At 37.5% G+C, this 26,988-nt stretch overlaps 1 protein-coding gene across 1 annotated transcript in view; it reads left to right on the forward strand.

The window, feature by feature from the left end:
* SHLD1 (shieldin complex subunit 1) overlaps positions 1 to 3,922 on the forward strand; it is a 121,927-nt gene extending 118,005 nt beyond the window's left edge. The window contains exon 3 of the mRNA XM_044663397.1: positions 3,240 to 3,922. Coding sequence (XP_044519332.1) covers positions 3,240 to 3,679 — 440 coding nt within the window. The 3' untranslated portion in view covers positions 3,680 to 3,922. The remainder of the gene's footprint in view (positions 1 to 3,239) is intronic.
* Positions 3,923 to 26,988: the final 23,066 nt, after the last annotated feature.

Here is a 26,988-nt window from a genome sequence, read left to right on the forward strand (position 1 = left end):
GGAAACAAAATCTTAGCCATACAACTTTATAATATATCTGCAGTTACTTTTGACCTACCTTCAAAAAGCAGATGTAGATTCAAGCTTATCCTAGTACCACTGGTTTCTTTACTGAATAAAGAATGTACTTTTGTCAAGGGAAAAGGGAAGAGGTCCATTATACCATATTTTCATAATGTTCTAGAAATGAAAGATAACTTGAAGAGCCATAAGAAAAAAAGATGAGAGATGGTGGAATCAGTAGAATTAAATAATGAGATGATGAAAGGGAATGCAGATAGCCTTTCTACCAAGGGGAATATAGAAACAATCTTGCCTACTTAGCCATCTGGGAGCTTTTCAGGATCACAGCATTAAGCATCTCCATCCTCTTGGCTATAAACAAAGTAGGAATTTGAAAATAAATGTAAGCATACATCACAGAGACACAGCTGACTGATTTATTGAAGATACATTAACCTTCACTATAGACATCAATTTCACATTTGAGTAAATCATTAAAGGACCATGTCCTTTCTCTTTATTAATTTTGCTGATGAAGAGACAGTGATATGAAAAGGAACATGGGAGCTTTCTTCTAGATTGCCTTTAAATTGATACATGATGACAAGAATGACTTTAGAATGGGAATGAAACAAATTTTTAAAAGAGATCAGAGATTTAAGATGGACCCAGGGCAATGTCTTTTTTAAAAAGAATGTAACATCTGACTCAACCTTTACTGTAATTTCTGGACTGAGAACAAAAAACAAAATAAGTATGATTATATAGTTCATAGAAAAACTTTCCTAGAATACAGATTGAAATTTCTCAGTAGATGGACTTCTTATGTAATTCATAGGATTGAATTCTGTTTCACATTTGGATAAAATGCAATATCCAGGCACTATATTTTTGGTTTAAATTTGTGGTCACTGGATTTCAAACAACTAATCCAAAACTGATTAGAGTTTATAATATCAGTATTCTGGCCAGTTCCTCAATCATCATATTCTTACAGCCCCTGACTTCTGTGTTCCTGTTACACTTGGAAGTTGGAGAGAGGTAGATTTCAGCTTCATATTAGAAAAACTTTCCAACACTTGGAATTGCCAAGTCTTGAATTGGTTGCCTTTGGAGATAGTGGTTGTCTCTTCCCAGGTTTTTGTTTGTTTGTTTGTTTGTTTGTTTTAAGGGGTGTGGAGTTGGGAGGAAGATAAATAAAAGATAAAAGATAAAGATAAAAAAAAGTGTTCCATAAGTAATATTACTTATGGAACACTTTTAAATTTGGAAAGCCTTTTGCAATATTATCTTATATGTTCCGCATAAAATTGAAAGGGAGGTTTTATTATTATTCCCATTTTGCAGATAAGAAACTGAAGCAAAAAGCCTAAGTGACTGGCCCAGGGTCTCACACATAGTAAATGTGATAGACTGGATTTGAACTGAGGTCTTTTGATTCCAAGTCCAGCACTATATCCCATTGTACCACTTAATTACCTCTTAATAAGTAATCAATGCCTCATAAACATAGAATATAGAAGGGACTATTTTCTTCTTATCCTTATACCCATAGCAACAACCTTGGAACCTTGCACATAATGATATTTAATACATTTCTTCTGAATTGTCAGTAAATTGAATTTGTTAAGTATTGTTCTCCTCACTTATACTATTTATTTGTATTTTTTTCTACTAAGAGGAAATTTGTTAAGGTGGGTACAGCCCTGGTGAAAGATTGATAACAGCACATTGCTCATTTTCTTTACAAAGTTAGAAAGCTTTTATTAAAATGTTATTTAGATTATCACCCACATTTTAAAATTTGTTTAAAATTTGGCAAATATAGGGCAGCAGTTCTCAAACTTTTTGGTCCAAAGGCCCCTTTGCATTCTTAAAAATTATTTAGTGTCCCAAAATGCTTTTGTTTATGTGGATTATATTTATCAATATTTACCAATAAAGAAATTAAAACAACTGATTTTTCAAGTTAATTTAAAAATCAATTAAAATTAAATAATACATTTTAAATGTTTATTCATTCACCTTAAGCTAACAATAACAAATCCATTAAATGTTAACATAAATATTTTACTAAAATAATTATATTTTCCAAAACAAAAAATTTTTTGAGAAGAATGGCATTATATTACATATTTTGCAAATTTCATTAATGTCTGACTTAATTCAAGACAGCTGCTTCTGCATTCAATCTGTTGTGATATTTTGTTTGAGGTGAAGTAAGTAGATGAAGATAATCTGGCCTTACATAGACACATTTGGAAAAGGAAGGAGAATTGTAATTGTAAATAATGGCACAATGATTAGAGAACCAGGCTGGAAGTCATTAAGGCTTATCTTCCTGAGTTCTAATCTGACCTCAGACACTTACAAGCTGTGTGACTCTGGGAAAGTTATTTATTCTGCTTGCCTCAGTTCCTGATCCTTAAAATGAGGTAGAGAAGGAAATGGCAAACAGTTTCAGTATTTTTGTCAAGAAAGCCCCAAATGGAATCATAGAGTCAGATGCAACTTAACAACCATAACATTGGCTTAATATTATTATGAAAATAGTTTTAATTTTGTGGACCTCTTGAAAGGGTCCTGGGGACCTGCAGAAGGCTTCAGACCATGTTTTAAGAACTGCTAATTAAGAGGAATGTTTAAAATTTTTAAAAACTAAGTATATCAGTAACTATTTTATTAACCCTTAACTGTTTTGAGGACAACTTAAGCTGATTCTGATGTAAGTTCTAAGTTCAATTAAAAGGCCTTTTTAATATAGTGGAAAAGCATTGGCTCTGGAGTCAGATGACCTAAATTCCATCCCACCTCCAATACCATTGCGTGTATGGTCTTTGGACAAGCCAACTGGGACCTCAGTTGCTTCATCTTTAAAGTGAAAGGGATGGACTGACTGGCTTTTGTGGATCATTCTGGCTCTCAGTATAGGATTCTATAAATTCGAGAGACTATCCAATGTAGAATGTTGAATAAGGACTTGGGACAATTGATAGAGCATTGAGATGGAAGTCAGAAAAACCTGAGTTCAAATCCGGCCTCAGATATTTACTAGTTATACAACTTTGGATAAATCACAAACTGCCTCAGTTTCCTCAACTATAAAACTCATATCAGCAACATAATATGATGAAGAAGTTAAAGAGAGAGCTTATGAATAAGTAGCATAATCTGATTTTAATTCACTCACTAATATTTTTAAATGTAAAATAAATTAAATGTGCTTTATTTTTTAGAAGCCAGCAACTTGAATTCAGAACACAATGATGCTGGGACCAGGGAGGACTTTTGGCTTAACCATTCCATGACAAACCAGCCAGAGACTGCTAAAGATGATGGACTTAGGAAATCTCTTGATCATTTCTATGAAGTATATGGTCAGGCACTACCCCCTCCAGAGGATGTTCTCTCTACAGCTGTATCTCATCGCCTTTCTCAGAAAATCACAGAGCTCAGCAGCCAAGAGAGTCAGAAGTATGCCCTCCGCAGTTTTCAAATGGCCCAAGTGATTTTAAATCGAGATGGATATTCTGTTATACAAAGTCACTCTAAAGATGTTCACTTCTATCCACTAGAAGAAGGAAATGCATCTCTGGACACAGAAAAACCAACACCAGGACTTTCAACAGATGTAATTAGTTTCCTCTTAAAGGAGAGTAAAATGAAACAAGCATAATTCATGTAGCTAAAGGAGCTGAACTGGACATACAATTTGTTGTTAGTGGCTGATAATTTAAGTGGCCTGGCATGAGATGTGAAAACAAATAGGAAATAGTGTTTATATGAAAATGAATCTGTGCAGAGTCAGGTGCAGTATGCCATTCAAAGAAATGAAGCTGAAATAAAGAATTTCGAACTAAATGAAATAAAGAATATATGAACTAAAAGAATACAAATAAAGAACTAAATTAGAATAAAACTCCAGTATATCTCAATTATGTGTAATTCTCTCAAGAGTCAGTAGAAAGTTTGATGTTTTTAAAAATGTGTGATTTTATAGATCAACAATTACATTTTTCTTTTCTTCTCTATCACATTGCAAATGAAAAATGAGAGAACAGAGTAAATTCCAATTGTCAGCATGTATATGTACACGTATGCTGAATACATAACATATAGTAGGCCCTTGTTTTATCAGCCTGTCACTCTCCAGTTGAAAGGGAAGAGAAAGACTTATTAACTGCTAAGACGGTAGCACCCTCTCTTTTATTATTGTTTTCATTTTTTACCAGATAATAAGTCTCAGGCCAAAGCCTTTGGTCATTCTGTGAACAATTAGAGAATTACTTAACAATCTCCTCGGGTCTCCTGGGGCTAGCTAGCTTATCTTCCCTCAAGCTGCCATAAGGTCTCTACCCAAATGGCTGCCCAGTGGGATGTTCCTGTAACCTTTTCGGAGACCAGGTGCTCCTTGTCCGTGGAGCTCCTTTCCAGCAGAGGGGAGGAATACATCTCCTCTGTGCCTCTTTAAACAGATGATCTCGGTTTGTACTTGGCAAGTGCTTCAGGGTGTGTGCATCATGGGCTTTAACAAGTGAAATGCCATTTCAGCAAGCCTTGATGTATTTACAGAATACACCATAAAGGTATTTAGAAACTTTTTATTACTCCCCAGAACAAATTCTGTTGACAGAAAGCATTGTATCATTTATCATGAGCAAAGATTCTGACAGACCTGTGTAGTTAGGAAGCAAGACAACGAATTTTAGATCTAGTTCAGGGGCAGCCAGATGGCTCAGTGGATAGAGCACAAGACCCCAGACACCTTCTATCTGTGTGCTCCTACTCAAGTCACTTCACTCCACTCGCCTAACCCCATTGCTTCTGCCTCCGAACCAATAGTTAGTATTAATTCTAGAAAAAGAAGGTAAGGATTTTTTTAAAATCTAGGTCAAAATTAATTGGCCTAGAACCAATTTTGCTAACCTAGAAGCTTCGCAAAAAGCTCGTTTTGCAAAAAGTATCCAAGCAAAATATGAATATAGTTTTTAAAAGACAAAAAACTGATAAAAAATAAAAAAAATATGATAGTTGGATGGAAACTCAGAACATGTTTATTCCAACTCTTCACCCAAAAAGAATCCCCACCACAACCTAAGTAAGTGGTCATTTAGCCTTTGCCTGAAGACCTGCGATGTAAGGGAACCTGCCAAGGCAGCGCATTCAATTTGGGGATAGTTCTGTTTGTTAGGAAGCTTATTCCTGCCATCATGCTTAATTTTCCTTTGAGCAGCTGAAATAACTAGCCTGTGCTCAGGGGAGGTAAAACAACACAAATGTAATTATTCTGACACTTGACAGCCCTTCACAAATTTGTAAACAGCTTATCCCGTCCATCCACATCTTTTCTTCTCCAGACAAAACACCATTTCCTTCGACTTGTTTTCAAACAAAAAAGACTGAAGTCCCTTTACCATCTTCTTAACATCGCCCATCTTCCTCATAACTTTTCCCAAGCTGTGGGACCTGGAACTGATTACAAATATGGCCTGACCAGAGCAGAGCCATAGTCTTCATCCTGGGAATAATGCCCATTCTTAATGTGACCGAAGATGAGATTTCCTTTTTTCTGTATTACCTTATATGTATATGGGGTATATGTATATTTTATATATGTATAGAAAGAGAAAGAAAAATTGGTTAGTATTTATATGGTGCTTTATGGTTTGCAAAATGCTTGATGCATTTGCTGGTGGAGTTGTGAACTGATCCAACCATTCTGGATGGCAATTCAGAACTATGCTCAAAGGGCTATAAAAGACTGCCTGCCCTTTGATCCAGCCAATCCATTGCTGGATTTGTACCCCAAAGAGATCATAGATAAAAAATACTTGTACAAATATATTTATAGCCATTCTTTTTGTGGTGGCAAAAAACTGGAAAATGAGGGGATGCCCTTCGATTGGGGAATGGCTGAACAAATTGTGGTATCTGCTGGTTATGGAATACTATTGTGCTCAAAGGAATAATAAACTGGAGGAATTCCATGTGAACTGGAAAGTGTAAGGATGGGGGATGGGACAAAAAGAGCCAGAAGAAGGCCTCCAGGAATTGATGCAGAGTGAAAGGAGCAGAGCCAGAAGGACACTGTACACAGAGACTGATATACTGTGGTATAATCGAACATAACGGACTTCTCTGCTAGCAGCAATGTAAGGATCCAGAGCAAGGCTGAGGGACTTATGAGAAAAAAACCTATCCACATCCAGAGAAAGAACTGTGGGAGGAGAAACAAAGAAGAAAAACAACTGCTTGAACCCTTAGGCTGATGGGGATATTATTGGGGATGTAGACATTAAACGATAACTCTAGTCCAACTATCAATAATATGGAATTAGGTCTTGATAGATGACACATGTTAAAATCAGTGGAAATGCGTGTTGGCTGTGGGGGGGGAGGTTGAAGGAGAAAGGGGAAAGTAAGAACATAAATCATGTAAACATGGAAAATTTTTCTAATAAATAAAAAATTTTTTAAAATAAAAAAATTCTTGATGTCTGTCTTGATTTGATTCTCCCAACAACCTTGAAGAGAACAGATGCTCTGAGAAGACAAGTGTGACCTGCTTAGCATCGCTAATCTAGTAAATGTCTAAGGCAGGATTCAAACTGAAGTCTTCTTTACCCCCTAACTACTGCACCACCCAGCTACTATTGATTCATATTAAGCTTGTAATCCACCAAAATCTCCAGATCTTTTTTTAGACAAACTTCTGGGAAGGGATAGTATATAGGTAGAAAGCTGGACTTGAAGTCAAGAAGACTCAGGTTCAAATCTTGCCCTCTTTCCCTTAATAGCTGTATGACTCTTTACAAATAACGTCTATGATCCTCAGTTTTTATCATCTGTAAATTTTGGATAACAATGCCTATAGTATCTGGGGCAGCTGGGTAGCCCAGTGGATAGAGTCCTGGGCTTAGAATAAGGATAGATCATCTTCATGAGTTCAAATCTAGCCTCAGGCTCTTATTAGCAAATAAATGCTACTCAAATCAATTGACCTTGTTTACCTCAGTTTCCTAATCTGTAAAATGAGCTTGAGAAGGAAATGGCAAGTTGTCCCAGTATCTTTGCCAAGAAAACCCCAAATGGTGTTATAGAGAGTCAGACAGACAGGATTGAAAATAACTGAGCAACAAAAGTACCAATAATCACAGAATTGTAAACATTAAATGAGCTCATGAATATAAAATATTCTGCAAATGTTAATATGCTATATAAATATCAGTTATCATTATTAACCATTCTCTATCTTGTTTTGTGACATTTAATTTTTTGAACCCAAGAATAAGACTTCTTATCTCAATTAAATTTGCCTTATTTGACTAAAAATGTTCTAGCACCCACCAAGATTGCTTTGGATCTTGACTTTCATCTTCTCTGTCAGCTCTAATCTCGTCTAGTCTAGACACACAGTCTACATGGTTTTCCAGATCATTGATGAAATTGTTAAAATACACAAGGCTGGGTACAAATCCATTGGACAACCCAATGAAGACTTCCTTCCAAGTTGATATCAAACCCTTAATGTCTGCAATTTAGGTCTAACCAGTCAATCTTCTTACTTTTGGCTAGCTCACATCCCTAAATCATTGCTTTAAGAATAGCCTGATTTTGTCAAATATTTTATTTAAAGTTTAGGTCAGCTATATTTTAATAAAAGTATGTATTGACATATATATATTCTCTATATGACATATGTACATAGGTGTGCATGCACAAAGAGAGAGGAGTGTGCAAGAGGTGCTCTGGAATTAAAAATTACAAAATTTAGCAACTGACTTGATACGTGAGCTCAGAGAGAAGGAAGAATCTAGAATGAAATCAACCATGAGTCTGGAAGACTGAAATGATGGTGGTGCCTTTGATACCACCGTCTTTTAGAAGAAAGATGGGTTTTGAGAGAAATGCAGTGTGTTCTGCTTAAGACAATGTGTTGAGTAGGACTTGGATAATATCCAATAAGCAGTACATGACATTGTGCTGGAATTCAGGAGAAAGACAGATATATGGGAATTATCTTCATAGAGCTGATAATTAGACTTATAGAGCTGATGAGATCAGGATTACCAAACAAGACACTAGAGAATGGGGGCAGCTAGGTAGCTCAATAATGAGAGCCAGGCTCAGAGACGGGAAGTCCTGGTTTCAAATCTGACCTTAGACATTTCATAACTGAATTACCCTAAGCAAGTCACTTAACCCCAATTGCCTAGCCCTTACTGCTCTTCTGCCTTGGAACTGATACTTCATATCAATTCTAAGACAGAAGGTAAGGGTTTTAGAAAACACTATGGAATGAAACGAAATGACCCAGACAGAGCCTCAGGGTACAACCACACTTAGGGTATCTTATATGACTTATGAGCCATAGGAATAACTGAACAGTTAGGAGGACAAGCAGAGTTAGTGTCAGAAAAACAGAGAGAAGAGACTCTCCAGGAGAGGAGAAAAATGCAGTGAACAGCAGTGCTACAGAGAAGTCAAGAAGGATTAGAACTGAAAAAAGGCCATCAGATTTGGCAATTTGAGAGATCAGTGGTAACTTTGTAAAGAGCAATTTCAGGGGAGTGATGAGTTCACAAGCCAGATTGCAAAGGATTGAGAGATGAATAAGAGAAGGAATAAATGCAGAATGAATAAATTGGCCTTTCTAGGCTTTTGGCTATGAAAAGGAAGAGAGTTATGGGATAATAGCTTAAGAGAATGAGAAGTTTTAGTGCGAAATGTTTAAGAACGTGGTATATACTTACCATAAACAACTTAGGGGAATATGGAAAAGTTTACCTGTAAGACTTATGAATAAGGGAAGATTTTATGACCAAACAAGACATTGAGAACATTTTGAAAAATAAAATGTATCATTTTGATTATATTACATTAAAAAGGCTTTATACAAACAAAACAAATGCAATCAAGAAGGGAAACAACAAATAGAGAACTGAGTCAAATTTATAAGACTATAAAGGATTCATCAATTGAAAAATGGTCAAAGGATATAAATGGGCAGTTCTCAGAGGAAGAAATTAAAACTATAGTCATATGAAAAATTCTCCAATCACTATTAATTAGAAAAGTGCAAATCAAGACAACTCTGAGATATTCCCTCATACTTATAAGATTGGTTAACATAACCTAAAAGGAAAATGATAAATGTTAGAGGGGATGTGGGAAAACTGGGACACTGATATACCGCACTGTTGGTGGAACTCTGAACTGAATCAACCATTCTGGAGAGCTATCTGGAATGATGGTCAAAGAGCTATAAAAGTATGCATACCCTTTGACTCAGCAATGGCACTACTATATCTGTAGCCCAAAGAAATCAGAGATAGGGAAAAGGACTTACCTGTACAAAAATATTTTTAGACACTCTTTTTGTGGGGTCAAAGAATTGGAAAGTGAGGGGTTATCCATCCCTTGGGAAATGGATAACTAATTTGGGATATATGGTTTTAATGGAATACTATTATACCACAAAAAATGACAAACAGAATAAATTCAGAAAAACCTGGAAATATTTATACAAGATGATGCAAAGTGAAGTGTGCAGAACCGGAACAATGTATACAGTAGCAGAAATATACAGTGATCAACTGTGAAGGACTAAACTATTATCATCAAAATAAGTTCCCAAGATATCTAAGGACACATGATAAAAAATGCTGTCCACAACCAAAAAAGAAACTGTTAAGAGAATCACTGCAGATCAAAGCATGCCATCTTCCACTTTATTTCCTTCATGAGTTTTTTATTGTATGTGTGCCAAGTGTCTTCTGTCATGGCATGAGCAATATAGAAACATATTACATGAAAACATTGGTATGACCTTTATCAGACTATTTATCACCTTGGAGAGGCAGGGAAGAGAGGGAAGGAGAAAACCTGAACCCTAAAATGTCAGAAAACAATTGTCAAAAATTGTTTCCATGTGAAACTAAAAAATAAATATATTTTTAAAGGCTACAGTAGGGTTATAAAAATACAGTGTACTTGAAAAAGCAGAGAAGGATCAGGATTGGGAGAGATCAAAGATTGGAGAAGAATAAAGGGGAAAACTAGTGAAGAACATGGGAGAGAAAGAGATCAAAGGTACATGTAGAGGAGCTGGCCATAGCAAGGAAAAGGGCTACCTTTTTTTTTTAATCAGACTAGAATAAGAGAAAAAAATAGGGATGATTTCAAGGGGATGTAAAATGAAAAGAAAGGGAGGAGAGGATGCTCACAGTCAATGACTTCACTTTTCTCACTAAAGAACCTTCAGCTAAGACTAAGGGAGAGAATGGTATGGGAGGCTTAAGAAGAGAAGAATAGTTTCTTTGGGAAGTGAAGCAGAGAAATCAATTAGAGAGGAACATAAGGTTTGCCTCCAAAAGGTTTGTCAAGGTCCAAATGGGACTAGATAACATAAATTTTTAGTGGACTCAGCATGGTTGCATATCTTTCTCCAGCTCCATTGAGCAGTCTCTTCCTAGGAGCAGAGGAAACAGATGGTGGGGATGCCATCTTTCAGTGCCCACCAGGTCTTTCAGTGCCATTGGACAGATGTGTCCAACCCAGAGCCCACAGGCAGCCTGCATCCCACAATACTCCCAAGGGCTTGAACTTGAACTGAATTCAAGGGTAGTTCCTATCTAATTTTCATGTGTTGCAATATCCATAAAAACAGAGATATAAATGTATGATTTTCTAAGGCAATATGCAGCCCACTGGGATCTTTATGAATGGTTTAGTGGCCCCGTTTCTATTTGAGTTTGACATCACTGCCCCAAGATGTAGTTCTAGTTCCATGACTTTAACTCATCTAGGGCAACAAAGACCTTTCTTACTATTTCCCTGTTTTTCTTAAGTGTGAAATTTTCTCTTGGTCATTTTTTATTCTGTCCTTTCCAAATGTAATTTTTTTTGGTTGGGGAGGAAGGGTAGAAAATATAGAAGCATAATAAGATTTAAAATTTCTTTTGGTCACCCATTATCATGTCCCATCCACACTGAGCTGCAAGGACCTATCTTCTCTTTGAGCTTCCTCTCTTCACCAATATTATATATATTAAACCCTTACCTTCTGCTATAGAATTGATATGAAGTATAGGTTCCAGGGCAGAAGTGAGGAAAAGGCTAGGCAACTAAGTAACTTGCCCAGAGTCCCAAATCTAGGAAGTGTCTGAGCTTAGATTTGAACCCAGGACCTCCCATCTTCAGGCTTGACCTTCTATCCACCATCACCTAGCTTCTCTGCCAATATAAGCTTTTAAAAAACCTTTGTTGTTACCCTTAGCTTTCTTTATCAAATCCAGCATATTCTTAACTTTTGTCCTATTCTTACAAGGCTATGTCTATTGCCATGATTTTGTAGTCATCCTTTCTTATCTGTTCTAGCTTTGATCTTCTGGACATGTGTTTATAAAATCTATTTCTATTTTATTTATTAAAATATTAATTTATATTATAAATTTTAAAATATTATAAAATTTATAAAATAATTTTCCTTTTCATCCACATATCCTTTTCTCTTCATTGGAACTGTTTGTAATTGACTCTTCAAACCCCAGGAGATTATTGATTTCCTATTCTAGTTAAGGAAACTGAGACTAAAAGAAACAGGATCTGCTGTCCCTCTTTTTTCTACTATTAAATGCTTTGTTGTTGTTATTCAATCATATCTGACTCTTCACAACCTTATTTGGGGTTTTTTGGCAAAGATATTAGATGGGTTTTCCATTCCCTTCTCCAGCTCATTTTACAGATGAGGAAAGTGAGGCACAAAGGGTTAAGTGACTTGCCCACCATCACACAACTAGTAAGTATCTGAGATCTGATTTGAATTGAGATCCTCCTGATTCCAGATTCAGCCCTCTATCTACTAGGCCACTTAACTGCCCCCATTAAAATCTTGGGCTTGTAAAATGGTAGGAAAACCTCTGAAGTTTGTCATTAAAATCTCAACTTAAAATTATTTAAAATCCATTTTTGTCTTATATGTTGTAATAATAGGAAGAGTACACTTTTCAGTGACTGAAGTCCTAAAGATTATTTTCCTGCTATAGGTAATGAACAAGACCAAATTGATGACTTTTTAAATATGATTTTCCCAGATTTTTGACAAGTACACAAACCCTTTGAATTGATTTAGTAAGCAATAACAATCTGCTCTGTGGTGAGATTTCCGTATCAGCAATGTTGTAATCATTATTTATCATGGAGCTGTAAGTGCCAGGCACCTGGTAAAATACCTTAATAACATGAAATCCTGCCCAGATAATTTGGGAATCTAAAAGCCAAAATTGCCTCAGGTTATAGAGAGAATAGGGTGTGTTTACTTGTATCTGAGTGTTAGTAATAGGTTAATAGGAGAGAGAGAGAGACCTGGATCCTGACATCTTTCTCTTTAATTTGAACTTCAGTGAGGATAGATTTAACATTGCCCATTTGTCCAGAAAAAGCTTTAATAGCCACACAAAGGTCTTATTCCCCTATCTTCGGGCAATGTTGCCTGATTCAGCTTTGCAGACAGGTTCGTCATGATCTCATCAACCTTTTATCAGCCAGTACCTATGAGTGTCCTAGAGATAATGAGTTTGATGGTAGGAGGGTTTGTTCCAGCACAAGATGGGCCTTAGGAGTTATTTACTCTCTCACCTTTAATTTTATAGGAAATCCAGGCATCGAGACATAAATTGACTTGACAAATGTCCTACAAATGATTAGTACAAGAGGCATGATTCACATTTAAGTGTGACTTTAAATTGAGTTGGCCTTTCTAATGCACCAAGCTGCTTCTCTGGGACTTGTTCAGTTGTGTCTGACTCCTCATGACCCCATTTGGGGTTTTCTCGGCAAAGATACTGGAGTGGTTTGCCATTTCCTTCTCCAGCTCATTTTACAGATGAGGAAAGTGAGGCAGACAAAGTTAAGTGAGTTGCTCAGGGTCATACAGCTACTGTCTGAGGCCAGATTTTTAACTCAGGTATTCCTAAATCTAAGTTTAGAGCTCTATTCACTGTGCCACCTAGCTGCCCATGCTTCTTCAATACTGAAGCATTGGCATTAAGAATTATCTAGAATTACAACCATTCTGGAGAGCAATTTTGAACCATGCCCATAGGACCATTGTTATAATCATTCATCTGGGATGAGATGGATGCCACCTTGACTGACAGGGATGGCAGTTGAGAGATTCAGAATGTTCCCAGATGCTGTGAGCCATGGGCAAAAGTCAGTCAGCCTCACCCTATGTATACCCCCTTACAGCTACTGTGAAGGAAGTCTCTGGACTCAGAGACTCAGAGCTGGAGGACACAGATCTCTGAGTTGAGACTTGAGCAAGCCTCTGTGAATCAAACTGGGCAGAGGGTGGCAGAAGGGTGGCTGAAGGGTGGTTGAAGGGCGGAAGGGTAGTTGAAGAAGAAGAGGATAGAAATAAACCTGAACCCATTTCTTGTTAGACTGTGAGAGCTAGTGAACCATCAACACTCTTGGTGAGAGAGCTGAGACAATAAAGACCGTCAATATCTATTTGAGCAATAGCCTTCCCTATTCTCTGGCCTGGCTGTGGTCAGGTCTGGCCAGAGATAGAGAGAGGGTGAAAACCTCAAGCCTTCACCAGCTTAGCAGCCTCCAGTCCTGATTATCAATTAGTTTATAGTCAATAGAGCAATAGGGTTTCCAATCCCCTATCCTTTACCTTGTTATCCTTTCCCTATTAATAGATAAAGTGTTTAATAGCAAGTTACCTTCCTGTGTGGCCATTTCATCACAGCCCTTAGGAAGGGAGTTCAAATATGCAGTCAGATCCTAATCATTATCCAAAGCTAACCAATAGCCCATTACCAATCTATCCAACCCCAGATTGGGCCTAGAGAGGTTAACCATCCACCTAACCTCTTGAGGGTCCTCACTTGGGCAGCTGTTAAAGCAATCACTGACACATTAATCAACCAAGCCTGTCAGGGAGAAGAAATAATTTACAGCAGCAGCCAGGGTGAGATGAGTAGGTGTTCCTCCCTGCCAACTTCAGTTGAGGAGATCATAGACAGATACACATCATTATCATTATACATATATCTCCACTACCTCATGATTTCTTTAACATCATAAAACTGTATATACTCTTTGATCCAGCAATATTACTACTGGATCTGTATCCCAAAGAGATTAAAGATAGGGGAAAGGACCTACTTGTAAAAATATATTTATAGTAGCTATTTTTATAGTGGCAAAGAATTAGAAACTGAAGGAATGTCCATCAATTGGGAAATGACTGAATAACTTCTGGTATCTCATTAATGCAATACTCTTGCACCTAAATAAATGATGAACAAGATGATCACAAAAAAACACCCCAAGGCCTGGAAAGACTTATTTGAAATGATGCAAAGTGAAGTGAGCAGAACCAGGAGAAAGTTGTACAGAGTTACAGCAATAATGTATGATCATCAATTGAGAATGAATGAACTAATATCAGCAATGCAAGGATCCAGAACAACTCCAAGAGACTCATGATGAAAAAGCCTATCCACAGTCATATTGAAGCATACCATTCTTCACTTTATTTTCTCCATGAATTTTTCTCTAGTGTAAGCAATATGTGCCTCCTTTCACAACATGATGAACATGGAAATATATATTATATGATAACATATGTATGACCTATGTCATATTTCCTGACTTTGGGGGAGGGGAAAGAAGCGGGAAGGAGGGAGAAAACATGGATGGCAACATTTCAGAAAATGACTTAAAAATTATATCATCATGTAATCTGAAAAAACTAAAAATTAAATTCTAAAAAGAGCTATATAGAAGTAGAATAGGTTACTTCAGGAGGGAGTTGTGCTTCCTCTCACTGGCATTCTTTAAGCAGCTCAGTGGTGCTATGGATAGAGCAATGGACCTAGAGTCAGGCAGAACCAAGTTTTAATCCTGACTCAGATACTTAGTGGCTGTGTGACCCTATACAAATCACTTACCTTTGATCTATATCTCATCTATAAAAGGGATATGATAAAGGGCAGCTAATTGACTCAGTGGATTAAGAGCCAGGTCTAGAGATGAGAAATCCTGGGTTCAAATCTAAGTGCAGATACTTCCTAGATGTCTGGACCAGGGTCTAGCTCAGTGGTTCCCAAACTTTTTTGTCCTACCGCCCCCTTTCCAGAAAAAAATATTACTTAGGTCCCTAGAAATTAATTTTTTTTAAAATTTTAATAGCAATTAATAGAAAAGATAAATGCACCTGTGGCCATCACCATTCCCCTGGATCGCTGCAGCACCCACCAGGGGGCAGTAGTGCCCACTTTGGGAATCACTGATCTAGCTGGTCTAACTCCAGTTGCCTAGCCCTTACCTCTCTTCTACCTTGAAACAAATACAGAGTATTGATTCTAAGATGAAGATAAGAGTTAAAAAAAAAAAAAAGAAAAGGATGTGATAGCACCTACTTCAAAGGTTTTGAGGATCAAATGTGATAACCCATGTAAAGCACTCTACAAACCTTAAAGGGTTCTAATTATATTATTATATTATTATTATTAAGTATATAGTAATATCATATATAATTATATAATATAGTATTATTATAACTAAAGTGGTATGATGACTTATCTGGATTGTTGGAAATGTCAACCCACTATCATCCTGAGCATCTGTTACCACTCAATCAGAGTCAAACTGAGTGAGAGAAAGACACTAGAAACTGAGGAAGAAGCAAAGGGTATTTTAATGTATTCTCAGCAGAATGAGCATGTATGCAGAACTTCCCTAGAGAAAAAGAGTTCACTAGATACAGAAATTAGCCAGCTTTTATTGTTTGAATGAGGAAGAGGAAAAAAAAAAAAGCTTGAGTGACAGGTATAACAATAATTCTTTTTATTTTATTTTTAAATTTTTATTTAGAATATTTTCCCATGGTTACATGATTCATGATCCCCCTCCCCCTGACACTGCCACCCTGGCTTTCTCCTACCCCCTCCCAGAGCCAACAAGCACTTCCACTGGGTTCTACATGTGTCATTGTTCAAAACCTATTTCCATGTTATTCATATTTGCAGTAGTGCTCTTTTAACATCAAAACCCTAATCATAGCCCTATTGCACTATGTGGTCAATCATATATTTTTCTTATGCATTTCTGGTTCCACAGTTCTTTCTCTAGATGTGGATAGCATTCTTTCTCTTAAGTTCCTCTGGATTGTCCTGGATCATTACATTGCCACCGGTAGAAAAGTCCATTTTATTCGATTGTGCCACAGATCATCAGTCTCTGTGTACAATATTCTCCTGGTTCTGCTCCTTTCACTCTGCATCAATTCCTGGAGGTCTTTCCAGTTCATATGGAATTCCTCCAGTTCTTTATTCCTTTGAGCATAGTAGTATTCCATCACCAGAAGATACCACAACTTGTTCAGCCATTCCCCAATCGAGGGACACCCTCTCATTTTCTAATTTTTTTGCCACCACAAAGAGCATGGCTATTATTGTACATGTATTTTTCTTTATTATCTCTTTGGGGTACAAACCCAGCAGTGGTATGGCTGCATCAAAGGGCAGGCATTCATTTAAAGCCCTTTGGGCATAGTTCCAAATTGCCCTCTAAAATGGTTGGATCAATTCACAACTCCACCAGCCGTGTATTAGGTTACAGCAAATTCTTCACAATAACTCCTTAGAGTGACTTTTGGGGTCTCCAGGAAATAGGTTGATAGCAGTTATCTTAGCTAGAAATCCCTGGAGTCCCACTTCAGGAGATAATGATCATCTTATCAGGAAAGGTTCCTAGGATTATTCTCAGTCCAAACCCTGTTGGTGCAGTTAGTTAGTGGGTCCCTGTTTCTCAAACTTAGCTTATAGTAAAAAAGTATTGTTTTTATATATCAGAAACCCCTAAAAAAATGAAGGCTTGAGCAAATCCGACCAATTATCAGTCAGTATTACTTTTACTTTTTCGGAAAGTTGATTCTTGTTCAGGTATAATCAGGTTAGATTTAGTTCTCTTCCAATTCTGGGATTCTTTGATTCTGCTCTTGTCATTTTTAAAGTTTTTTATTTTTATTAAATGGTTTAATTGGGTCTGATTTTTCTTAGATCTAGTTTAATTTCTTCTGGGCTTTGGACGTATAAATTATTTGAATGGCCTATCCAAAGGTGTTAATTTTGAACTTCACATTCTACACAAGTCCTCATAAAACAACAATGGCAGCATACATTTAAATCATTTCATCTGGAGATCTCTTGAGAGCAGAACCATTTGCATAGATATTCCCATTCTACTCTGTGGTTGCATTTCATTTGCATAACAATTTTCATAGCTCAATATGTTTTGAGACAGCCTATTTGTATTTCTACTTTTATTTAAAGTCTTTTTTAATCCCTCCTCCTACATCTCCTATCCCCCACCCTACATTCTCATTCCCTCAATTCTCTTTCTGGTACTTGGGGAAATCATTTTGCTTAAATTGGACCCCTAGAGCAATGCGTATAACTTGCAAGCAGAACTTGTGCTTAGCTGAAACCTGGACACCCTTGGGAAAGAACATCTACAATTCTCAACTTGTAGATAGAGTTGCCAGGTCACTTTGTTTTCTGAAACTGATTTCAGAGGACTGGATTGAGATTTGGAAGCCCCAGGTTTCAATCCCACTTCTGCTTCTTCAGAACATGTGTTTGAAAAAGACCTAGGAAATCAGCACTCTCTCTGTTTCATTTTCCCCCCTGTAGTTTCCTCTCCTCCAAAGGAACTTATTCAATATTAGTTGCTATAACATGGCTTTCAGTTCTGCATCATGAAAAATGTATTCCTGTCCTTCTGAACTATTCAGAAGGTGATACGTTGAAAAATTCCTTCCAGAGACCTTATAGGGCACCTGTCATCTGTTTTCTCTTTCTGAAGGGACTGTGTAATGTGATCTAGGAAAATGCTTTATATAAGTGTTGAAAGAAAAGTCTTTCCTTTTAGGCTTTTCCCTTAATTAAGTAGGCAAAACTCAGGCCAAAAAAAAAAATAATAAAGATGTTTATGAAAAATCCATCAAGGTAGCAACTTTTTGATGTGCTGATTACTGGAAATCAGTGAACTCTTTCAGGGTATGCCAGTTTTTTATAATTTTCTTGATGAGATTGTTAAGATTAAAAATGACAAAGACTGATAGTATAAGAGAAATTAATATTTTAATTAAAGCCATGGCCATGTTGGTAAAATATATATGACCACACCTGACTATCTTTTAAATTTACCGCTGGTGCCCATCCTCTCTCGCGCGGGGCAGCCAGCTCCTCAGGAAAACCAAGAGGCCTTCTCTAGGCCCTCCTCTGAATTTAAACTGTCCTATGTGTGGGGGACGTCTGACATCCCCCCACCCAAAACCGGAAACCTGAAAACCCATTGGATTCATGGGAAATGTAGTCTCATAGTCCCCACATGTCCATAGGGAGTCTGCTAGACACTTCCAAATGGCACTTCCCTGATTCTAAAACAAACGTTTCCCACTGAGATCCAACAAAAAAAAGGTTGGCCCTTTTTCTTCACTGGATCTGTAAACATAGACAACATCTAATTTTCAGGAATTTGGGGATGAACAAATGGATAAACTAGCTGCATTGACAAAAAACCAATTTGGGGGCAGTCCCCTATTGGCATATTAGTGTACATTCAAAACAATACATTCAACTCAATTTCAACTCCCCATAGTTCAATCAACTGCACCCCAAAGTTCAATTTTGGTCTCCATGGTCCAGTGAAGGGTCTTTAGGCATCTTTTGGTGTCTTCACCAAACAGGTCCATCATTGTCTGGATTCTGGGGAGATGGCAAGATCCTTATCCTGAAATTATTCTCAAAAGAATTTAAACTTAACATTATAGATTATAAAAGATACATTTCCTTCTAAGAATTATACATTTCCCCCTGAAATTACTCCTAAAAGAGTTAAATATACATATATTTTCACATTATCGAATTTTAAAAAACTTAACACACATCCCCCTGAGGAAAATTCTAAACACACTTTTTTTCCTGAAAAGGGTACCTCAGGTCAGTTAAGGATGCATGGCTGAGTCACGGGGATTGTATGAAATCAATTGGCAAAAGAAGAAATAAAAAAAGAGGTTGGGCCTTCCAGCTCAGTTCCTCCCCAAGTCCTCAATACTCTTCACAGGTGAGAAAGGTGAGGTATCTGACTTGCCCTCCTGCCAAATTTCAGGGAATATTAAGATGCACACTGAGTGACATCTCCCCCCAACACTGATTGACCAGCAGGGCTAGGAAAGATGGGCCACTGAATCAGGATACTTTCTATATAGAATTCTTGTTCACAAGAATAGAATCTAAACCTTTTACTTTGAGAATCTTTACTTTCTCCTTCTGCCTTCAGATCTGATCTGTTCACTCAGATGTTAAAAGCAAGCAAAAAAACCCCAAAACACTGCCTAGTTCCACCCATTTGCTTTTCTTGAGCTATCTGCTGTTTCCTTAGTTTCATTTGGTGGCTTCTCTAAGAAGAATTATCTTATCTCTCCTTTAATACCTAGCTGAAATGATTATCTTCTCTCTGGTCTCCCTAGATTCTCCTAGCCAGAATAATATCTTCCTCCTCTATATTTCCTTAGCTCTGCTTAGAGATCTCTTTAACTCTACTTTCATACTCTACTTTGCCTTCTCAAATCTATTAGCCTCTCTGCTGGCATTCCATCTCACTTCTCAACCTGCCTTTTAGCAATTTTGAACTGAATATCCAGTAGACATCTTAAACTCTATAGGTCTCAAACAGAACTCATTACCTTTCCTCCTAAATCTTTCCACTCCTACCTTTCCTGTTACTATAAAAGGGCAACACTATCTTCCCAGGCTTTCAGGCTCACAACATGAGTGTCATCCTCAACTCCTCATATACCATCTGGTCATCAAATCTGATCCAGCCAACTTGATCTCTTAACCTTTACCAAAAACTGTTTTGGAGAGACTGTAGATTTAGGAAACTAGGACAGGGATTTTTGGGATTATAGCACAGTCAGGAAGTGTTTGTAGATAGCTTGGAAGACAAAGAAGGCAGACCTTTGCAGGCCTCTTAGTTGTTGTAAAGCTAAAATTTATATGCTTTGACTGCTGAGAACTATCAAGTTCATGACAGATGACAAAGTCATGTGTGAACCCTGAAAATCTGCAAAGCGAATCAAAGGAGGATGGATTTCCCACTCAGTTTCCCCTGTGTGACTCTTCTCTTACTAACACTCCTCATTAAAGGAATTATTATGATCAATATCTCTACTCAGTCCCAGGAAAATATAGAGGAACATTATAGGTTATTACTAGACTTCTTACAGGCCCCCCAGGAAAGCCCCACCTTTCGATGTCATGAAACAGAAATTCCCCTGTAAGTCCCATCCACAACAAACCAGCAATTAGTGAGTTAACAATAAAGATTTTAAACCCCCAGAAAAACTGCACCTTAGAATTCTCTATTCTCATACACAGATACTTGGAAGACTTCTCCCAAATTTTCCTGATCCATGATGTGGAAAGGGAGGACAAGAGATGAAAAACAGAGCAAGTCACTGGATTGTTTTCATTAACCTCACAAAATAGAGCAAGTTACTGGACATTCCAAACTTACCTTTGAAACATATTGAAAAATGAAAGGCTGTTATTGAAACAATATTTGGACTGGTTTGGATTTATTGTATACTTTGAATTCTGATTAATTATGTATTTGTGTAATCAACTGGCATAATAAATCTTCATTAATTAGTTAGACAGCTAAATAGTATAAGGAATAATCATGCTTAATATGATTGGCTAAAATGTAATTGACCATTCTTCTGAACGAAATGCATACCCTTGTACCTTGTGAATGGGCAGGAATGGTAATTTCCAACCCAGTTATTTCATGATGAATTATTCTTGACAAGCTTTGCATCTTTTGTTAATCAAAATGCTTTTTGTAATTTAGTAAAAGTTAATGTATGACAATCCATTATACGAAAAAAATGTATGTTGAGTATTGGAAAAAATGCCAACATGTATGTAATCTTAAGAAAAAAGGGTATAAATAATAAAACCAGCAAATGACAAACAGAATAGTCTCTACAAGCCTCACTGAGTCTCTGGCTGTTCTCATTCATCCCAAGCAGCTTAACTGCTCCATCCCTGAGATACCTGGACCTGGGGGAGCCAGCCTCCCCAACTTGACAACAGGTTGGTTATTGAAAGATGTGAGTTTGGCCATTCAGAAAGGTTAGAAGAAACAGAAGTTTGTTGTCTCTTTCTCTTGGGCTCAGAGGACAAGGTGGCTACCCTCAGTCCTGGAGTTCTCACAAAGGCAATCTGACTGATGTATAATTATCAACAAAAGGTCTGATGGAGTAAAATAACAAGGACTGGGTGAGGCAGGAGGGCTAAGGAGATCCCTAAGCAAATAGATCTATGCTCCTCCTCATCTCTGCCTACTGGCTTCATTGGCTTCCATTAAGTCCCAATTAAAATCCTATCTTTTCTAAGAAGTCTTTCATATTCCTTTTTAATTCTAGTGCCTTCTCCTAATTATTTCCCATTTGTCCCATAGAAAGCTTGATTGATACATATTTGTTTATCTTTATGTAGCTCTTCTATTAGATTGTGAGAACTGTCTTTCACTTCTTTTTGTAGCTCTAACAGATACAAACAGAGAGTTGAGCCTAGAACTGCATTTCCAACTGTCATAAGATTCTCACTTAACCTCTATCTCATCATTCTCTCTTGAAATGGTGGATTAGTAATAGGACAGAATTCTAAACTCAAAGTAGCATTAGTTGAGATCCCAAAAGCCTTTTGCCTTAAATGACAAATCATACCCATTACAGCTTGGAAAAAATTACTTTCTCTGTAATCCAATTTCATTATCCAAAAAAAAAAATTCCATATAACCCCAACAAGCTTTTTGTTTTACCTATTTATTCATTCTGATGGCTTCTCAAAGTCTTACAAATTTACAAATGTATCTGCTCTTTAACTTTTACTCTACTACAGGTCTCCCTGAAAATACTTGATATTTATTCACTTCTCTAAGAACACTCAGGGTTATAGATTTTGTCCCTCCTTCTTTGTAAGAGAGGGAGATAAGAGAGTTACTTGCTCAAACTTCCTAGTCTCTAAACATCCACTCAACCAGGTACCACTTCTACCTGCTTTTAGTAGCTCAAAGAGCCCAGATTATCAATCTTATTAACAATTGCTGGGAAAAGCAGGCTGAATTTTGAATCAGAGGATTGGATGTTCAAATGATGACTTTGTTATTCCTCGTGTGACATTAAGCAAATCACTTAACTTGTCTGAGTCCCAGTTTCATTATCTGGAATATGAGGAGATTGGACTAGATGCCAGCTAATGTTTCTTTTAGCTATGATTCAATGATCCTAATAAGTTTCTGAGAGCCATCTATGGATTTTCCCTAAATTTGATATAAAAAGGGTGGCTTAAGGGGCTTCTAACTTGCAAATGTTCCTGAAAAGCAAGGGGTTTCACAACCATTTGAAAGAATGGTCCAGATCACTAATAATAAGAGAAATGCAAATCAAGATCACCCTAAGGTTTCATCTCACACCCCGAAAATTAGCAAAGATGACAAAAGAGGAAGAGGAAGAACTTTTCCAAACAAAGGAATATAGTGTAAATGGAGACTGAAAGTGAAAACTCTTTCTGAAACATTAGTAGTGTTTACTGTCAATGTTGTGGGTAGTGGGAGCAACATGCAAGGACCACCTACCTCATACAAGTTAAACTTGTTTTCTTTAAACAGTATTGAAACTGTCCTTAAGATGTTTTTGACTCAGAGGACTAAGGCTCACACTGTTGACATAGTTTTTTGATCACTTGAATAGAAAAACAGCCATAATACCTGGAGCTGCAACTCTTCTCTCAAGCTCCTGATCTCAGAAGGACTGGAGATGTAAATCAGGACAAAACAAAACTAGAAAGTCCCTGTTCTCAAGGAGATTATTCTCTAATTGGGGGGAGCAATGTATTTTTACCAAAGAATTCAGCTGCAGAGCAGATAGAAGGATCCAGAAGTCTTTAGGAGTTTAGTCCTGGGCAGATAGCAATGCCTAGAAACCTCTAGGGCAAACCAGCAGGTCAAATGACAGTCCTCAGAGATCTAAAAACAGGACTGTGTTGGAGCCCACCCCAAACTCACAAGAACCAATTATTACATTTTCACTGTGAACATTTACATCTAGGAAGTAGGCAAACACTACAAATCAGATTTGCTTTATTGTTTTGTTGTTTCTCTAAAGAATGTAATGGTGAGATGTTAATGCAGATTAAACTTTAAAATGTGTAATTGAATGTTTTGTTTTGTTTTTCCCAGAGAACTAGTTGTTGAACATTTATAAGCACATCCCTGTCTAGAAGGCATCACAGCCAGGTAGACAGTAAGGTTGGGATGACTTTAGGATCCAATGGCCAGGGAGGTGATAAGACCTAGTATTCTTCCATATCACTAGAAGTTGTAGTGACTCCCAGCTTATGCAAGCAGTGAAAAGTGAAATGTTCCTCTTCTTACCTGGTTTCCTCATGAAGTCTAGGCAGCTCTGAGTTAAGAGACTGTGTGGTCCCCAGGTCTTTGGGGAAAGAAAGAAGGGAAGGGCACCCATAATGGAATTTCTTCCTATCAATCTACCCCACATGGACCTTGAGTTCAAATCAAATTGCAAAGTGTTGATTGCAACAGGATTAAAGAGGAATAAATGGCAGTAATAAACTTTCTCAAGAAGTTTATCAGTGAAAGAGAGAAATTGAATAGTGACTAATTTGGATAAAAGGATGAAAAATAAACTTCTTCTCCCTTCCCCCCATTATTGAAAAGATGAATATTTGTAAGAGCAAATTAATTATATAGTTTTAAAATTTTGCTCTCTTTAGGATCTTTCCATAGGTTCAGAATCAAAATAGTAAATTTTAGATTATATTTTAAAATCTGGAATGAGATTGATGTTTCCTTTTTAATTCAATGCAATTGGGATGATATATTAAGCTCTTGTAATTACAGTTTTTGTTAAGGTTTTATTTTATTTTATTGATTTAATTATAATTATGGGTATAATTATAAATTTATTTAATTATTTTATTCATAGCTCCCTGAGTTAGATAGTCCACTTATTATTTTTATTTTAAAAATGAGGGGAAATGGTATTATCAACCTTGAAAAACACAAAACCACCAAAGTAGTTAGAAAGAACAAGACTTTAATCAGGACAAGAAAGACAATGCTCTAATTGATCCTACACAGAGTCATGTGCAAGATATCACACAGAAACAAAGCTCTGGGATTCTGGGAACACTGTCTCTGAGATTTTCCAATGAGTTGAAGAACTTGGGGTCTTATATATCCTTCTAGGGAATAAAGGACAGGAAGGACAATTGATTGGCTAACAATGGAGACAAGGGCAGGAGACCAGTCAAGGGCCAGACCATCTGAGAGAGGTCTAAGATACTAGGAGAAACTTCTAAAACAAAAGGGTACTTGAGATTTAATTATATCTACATCTAATTATAATTCCATCTAATAATTATATATTATCTAATAATTATATCTCCATCTAATTATAATTCCATCTAAACTGAGATCATTTGGTACTTTACTGTTTATTTTCAGTCTAAGTCAAAGGTCAGTCTAGGATTTTCCCCTGAAGGCAAGTTCCTAAGGGACAAAGGCAAATTTGGGGGTTCCATAAAACAAAGTTGTCGGTATTAATGAATATTGTATGAATTAATGGAAAAAAAGTTTTAATAAAACCAAGGTTTAGAAGGTTAAATAACTTGCCTAAGGTGCTACATAGACTTTGGCAAAATCGGTACTCAAACCCAGATATCCTAACAAGACTACGCACCAAATGGAAGTATAAATAATTTGATGTAGCATTTTAAACAACATATAGCTAGCTTAACTATTATCTTTAAAGCAACACCTTCTTTGAGCCAGAAGATAGGCTTGCTTCTAGGAGTAGAGGACACAGATGGTTGGGATGCCCTCTAGGTCTTTCAGTGTCTTAGGACAGACTCAAACTCAGGTCAGACTCAGAACTCACAGGCAGCCTGCCCCCAAGGCCTGGTACTCTATCCAGCGCAGCACCGCCTACCTGCATTATTATCTTTATTTTAGGGACAATAAAATGAGATTCAGAGACATCAAGTCACTCGTGTTCACTCAGCTAGCCTGATGTAGTACCAAACCTAAGTCCATATCCAAAATTCTTTCCATTAGACTCTGCCCAAAGTCCATGCCCTGAAGCAGTTTACAATGAGTAAACCAGCTTGGAATCTGGAGACCCTAATTCTGCCCCTGAGAATTCACCCAGAGGGAAGTCCCAGACTCAGCCCTTTCAGATTGACTTTAAGGTACTTAAAGATCCCATCCTAGGTGGGACTCTAGACCTAATGATATGTTACATACCCTTTTAGCCTTAGAAGTTTCCCCCATTGTATCAGAGATCCTTTCCCAGAAAGACCAACACCTGTGCAGGAACCCTCCTTTTAGTAGCCACTGTAAGTAGACCATTCCTTGATGCCCCAGCCTCTGGCTCCAGCCTCTTTCCCAAGCCTGCTCACAACCTGTCAGGGTGGGTCTGATGTCCTGAGTTCCCCAAAAGGGATGTTTTATAAAACACCTTTGATCCTCCCAAAAGATACAGTCCCCAGAGCCCCAGGGCGTTGACTCTGTGTAGTATTTTGGTGCTTGGTTCTGTGATAGCTTATGTTGGACCAGTCTCTTTCCTGATTAAAGACTTGGGTTTTTTCTGACTACTTTAGCAATTCTGTGTTTTCACAAGGTAACAGCAGCTAAGATAGGTTGGGGCAAGGACAGACTGTATAGCCCTGGAATTCTTAGGTGTCATCCTTATAGAGTTATTTTTCAGCAGCACAATTTGTATTTCCTGATTTTGCTGTTTTTCTTTCCTTTACCTCAAAGTATCTCTCTCCCATTTTCCTTCCTGCAGTCTCATACATATGGAAAATGAGAGGAGTGGAGAGATTAGTTATCATAGGAGATAATGGCAAAACTCAGACCACATCTCCCAAAGAGCAAAGGGCATCCTTCGTTAGCCAGCTTCCCAGAACCCTGTGGGTCTGTTCCCCCCGAGCAGCTGCCTGTCGTTGGCCTGATAAGCCTCCTGAAAGACGTCCATTTGGCACCCAATTAAGTGAGAAGTTAAGCAGGTGTCTAATAAATTCCCTTCAAGCGCTGCCTTTGCTCACCAGGCTCCAACCCCGAGAAAGCACCTGGCACAGACAGGTGGCTCTAAGACAGGGATGAAGAATAATTTCCCCCTGAGTGTTTGAGGACGTGATAGGAGCTGAGTACGTTCTGTACCACCCTTAAGAACCAGGGGCAGGGAACCATGTTGCCGTTGCCTCTGGGCAATCAGCAATTTGTTTTTCTCTGTCCTTGTTTGGACCTCAACATATGAAAAAATAGCAGACGCCTGATCTGAAAAAGCTGATTAGGCTGACCAAACTGATTGAAGCACAGGGAGGTCACCTGGTTTAATGCTAAGAGTATGGGTGTCAGAGAATCTGAGTTCAAATCCTACTTCTGCTACTTACCCCTGTGGCTTCAGGCAAGTTACTTAACAACCTCTTTAGGCTTCAGTTTTCTTCCTGATAAAATGCCAGTGGATTGGATGGCTTCCTTCCACCTCTAAATCTAAGATCCTATGAGTCCATAAAGGTATCTTGTAGAGGCAAAATGGCCACATTTCCAAAGGAAAACTAAGATGTGGTGAGTAAAATAAACTCATGAGAGGATCACCATGGCTTTGCCCCGTTATGATATTTCATTATGGCCTTTTCTGACTCACTCAATCAACAAATTTTGATTAAGGGCTAATTATGATCATGGAAAAGAAAGACACAAATATATCCCTGCCTCCAGAGATCATTTGTTCTAATGGGGAGAAAACCAGTCCATACATAGATACGTACAGAGCTGATACAAGGCCAATGCAAGGTAATCTTGGTGAGG

Source organism: Gracilinanus agilis, chromosome 2, assembly GCF_016433145.1.
Source record: "Gracilinanus agilis isolate LMUSP501 chromosome 2, AgileGrace, whole genome shotgun sequence".
Taxonomy (NCBI): domain Eukaryota; kingdom Metazoa; phylum Chordata; class Mammalia; order Didelphimorphia; family Didelphidae; genus Gracilinanus; species Gracilinanus agilis.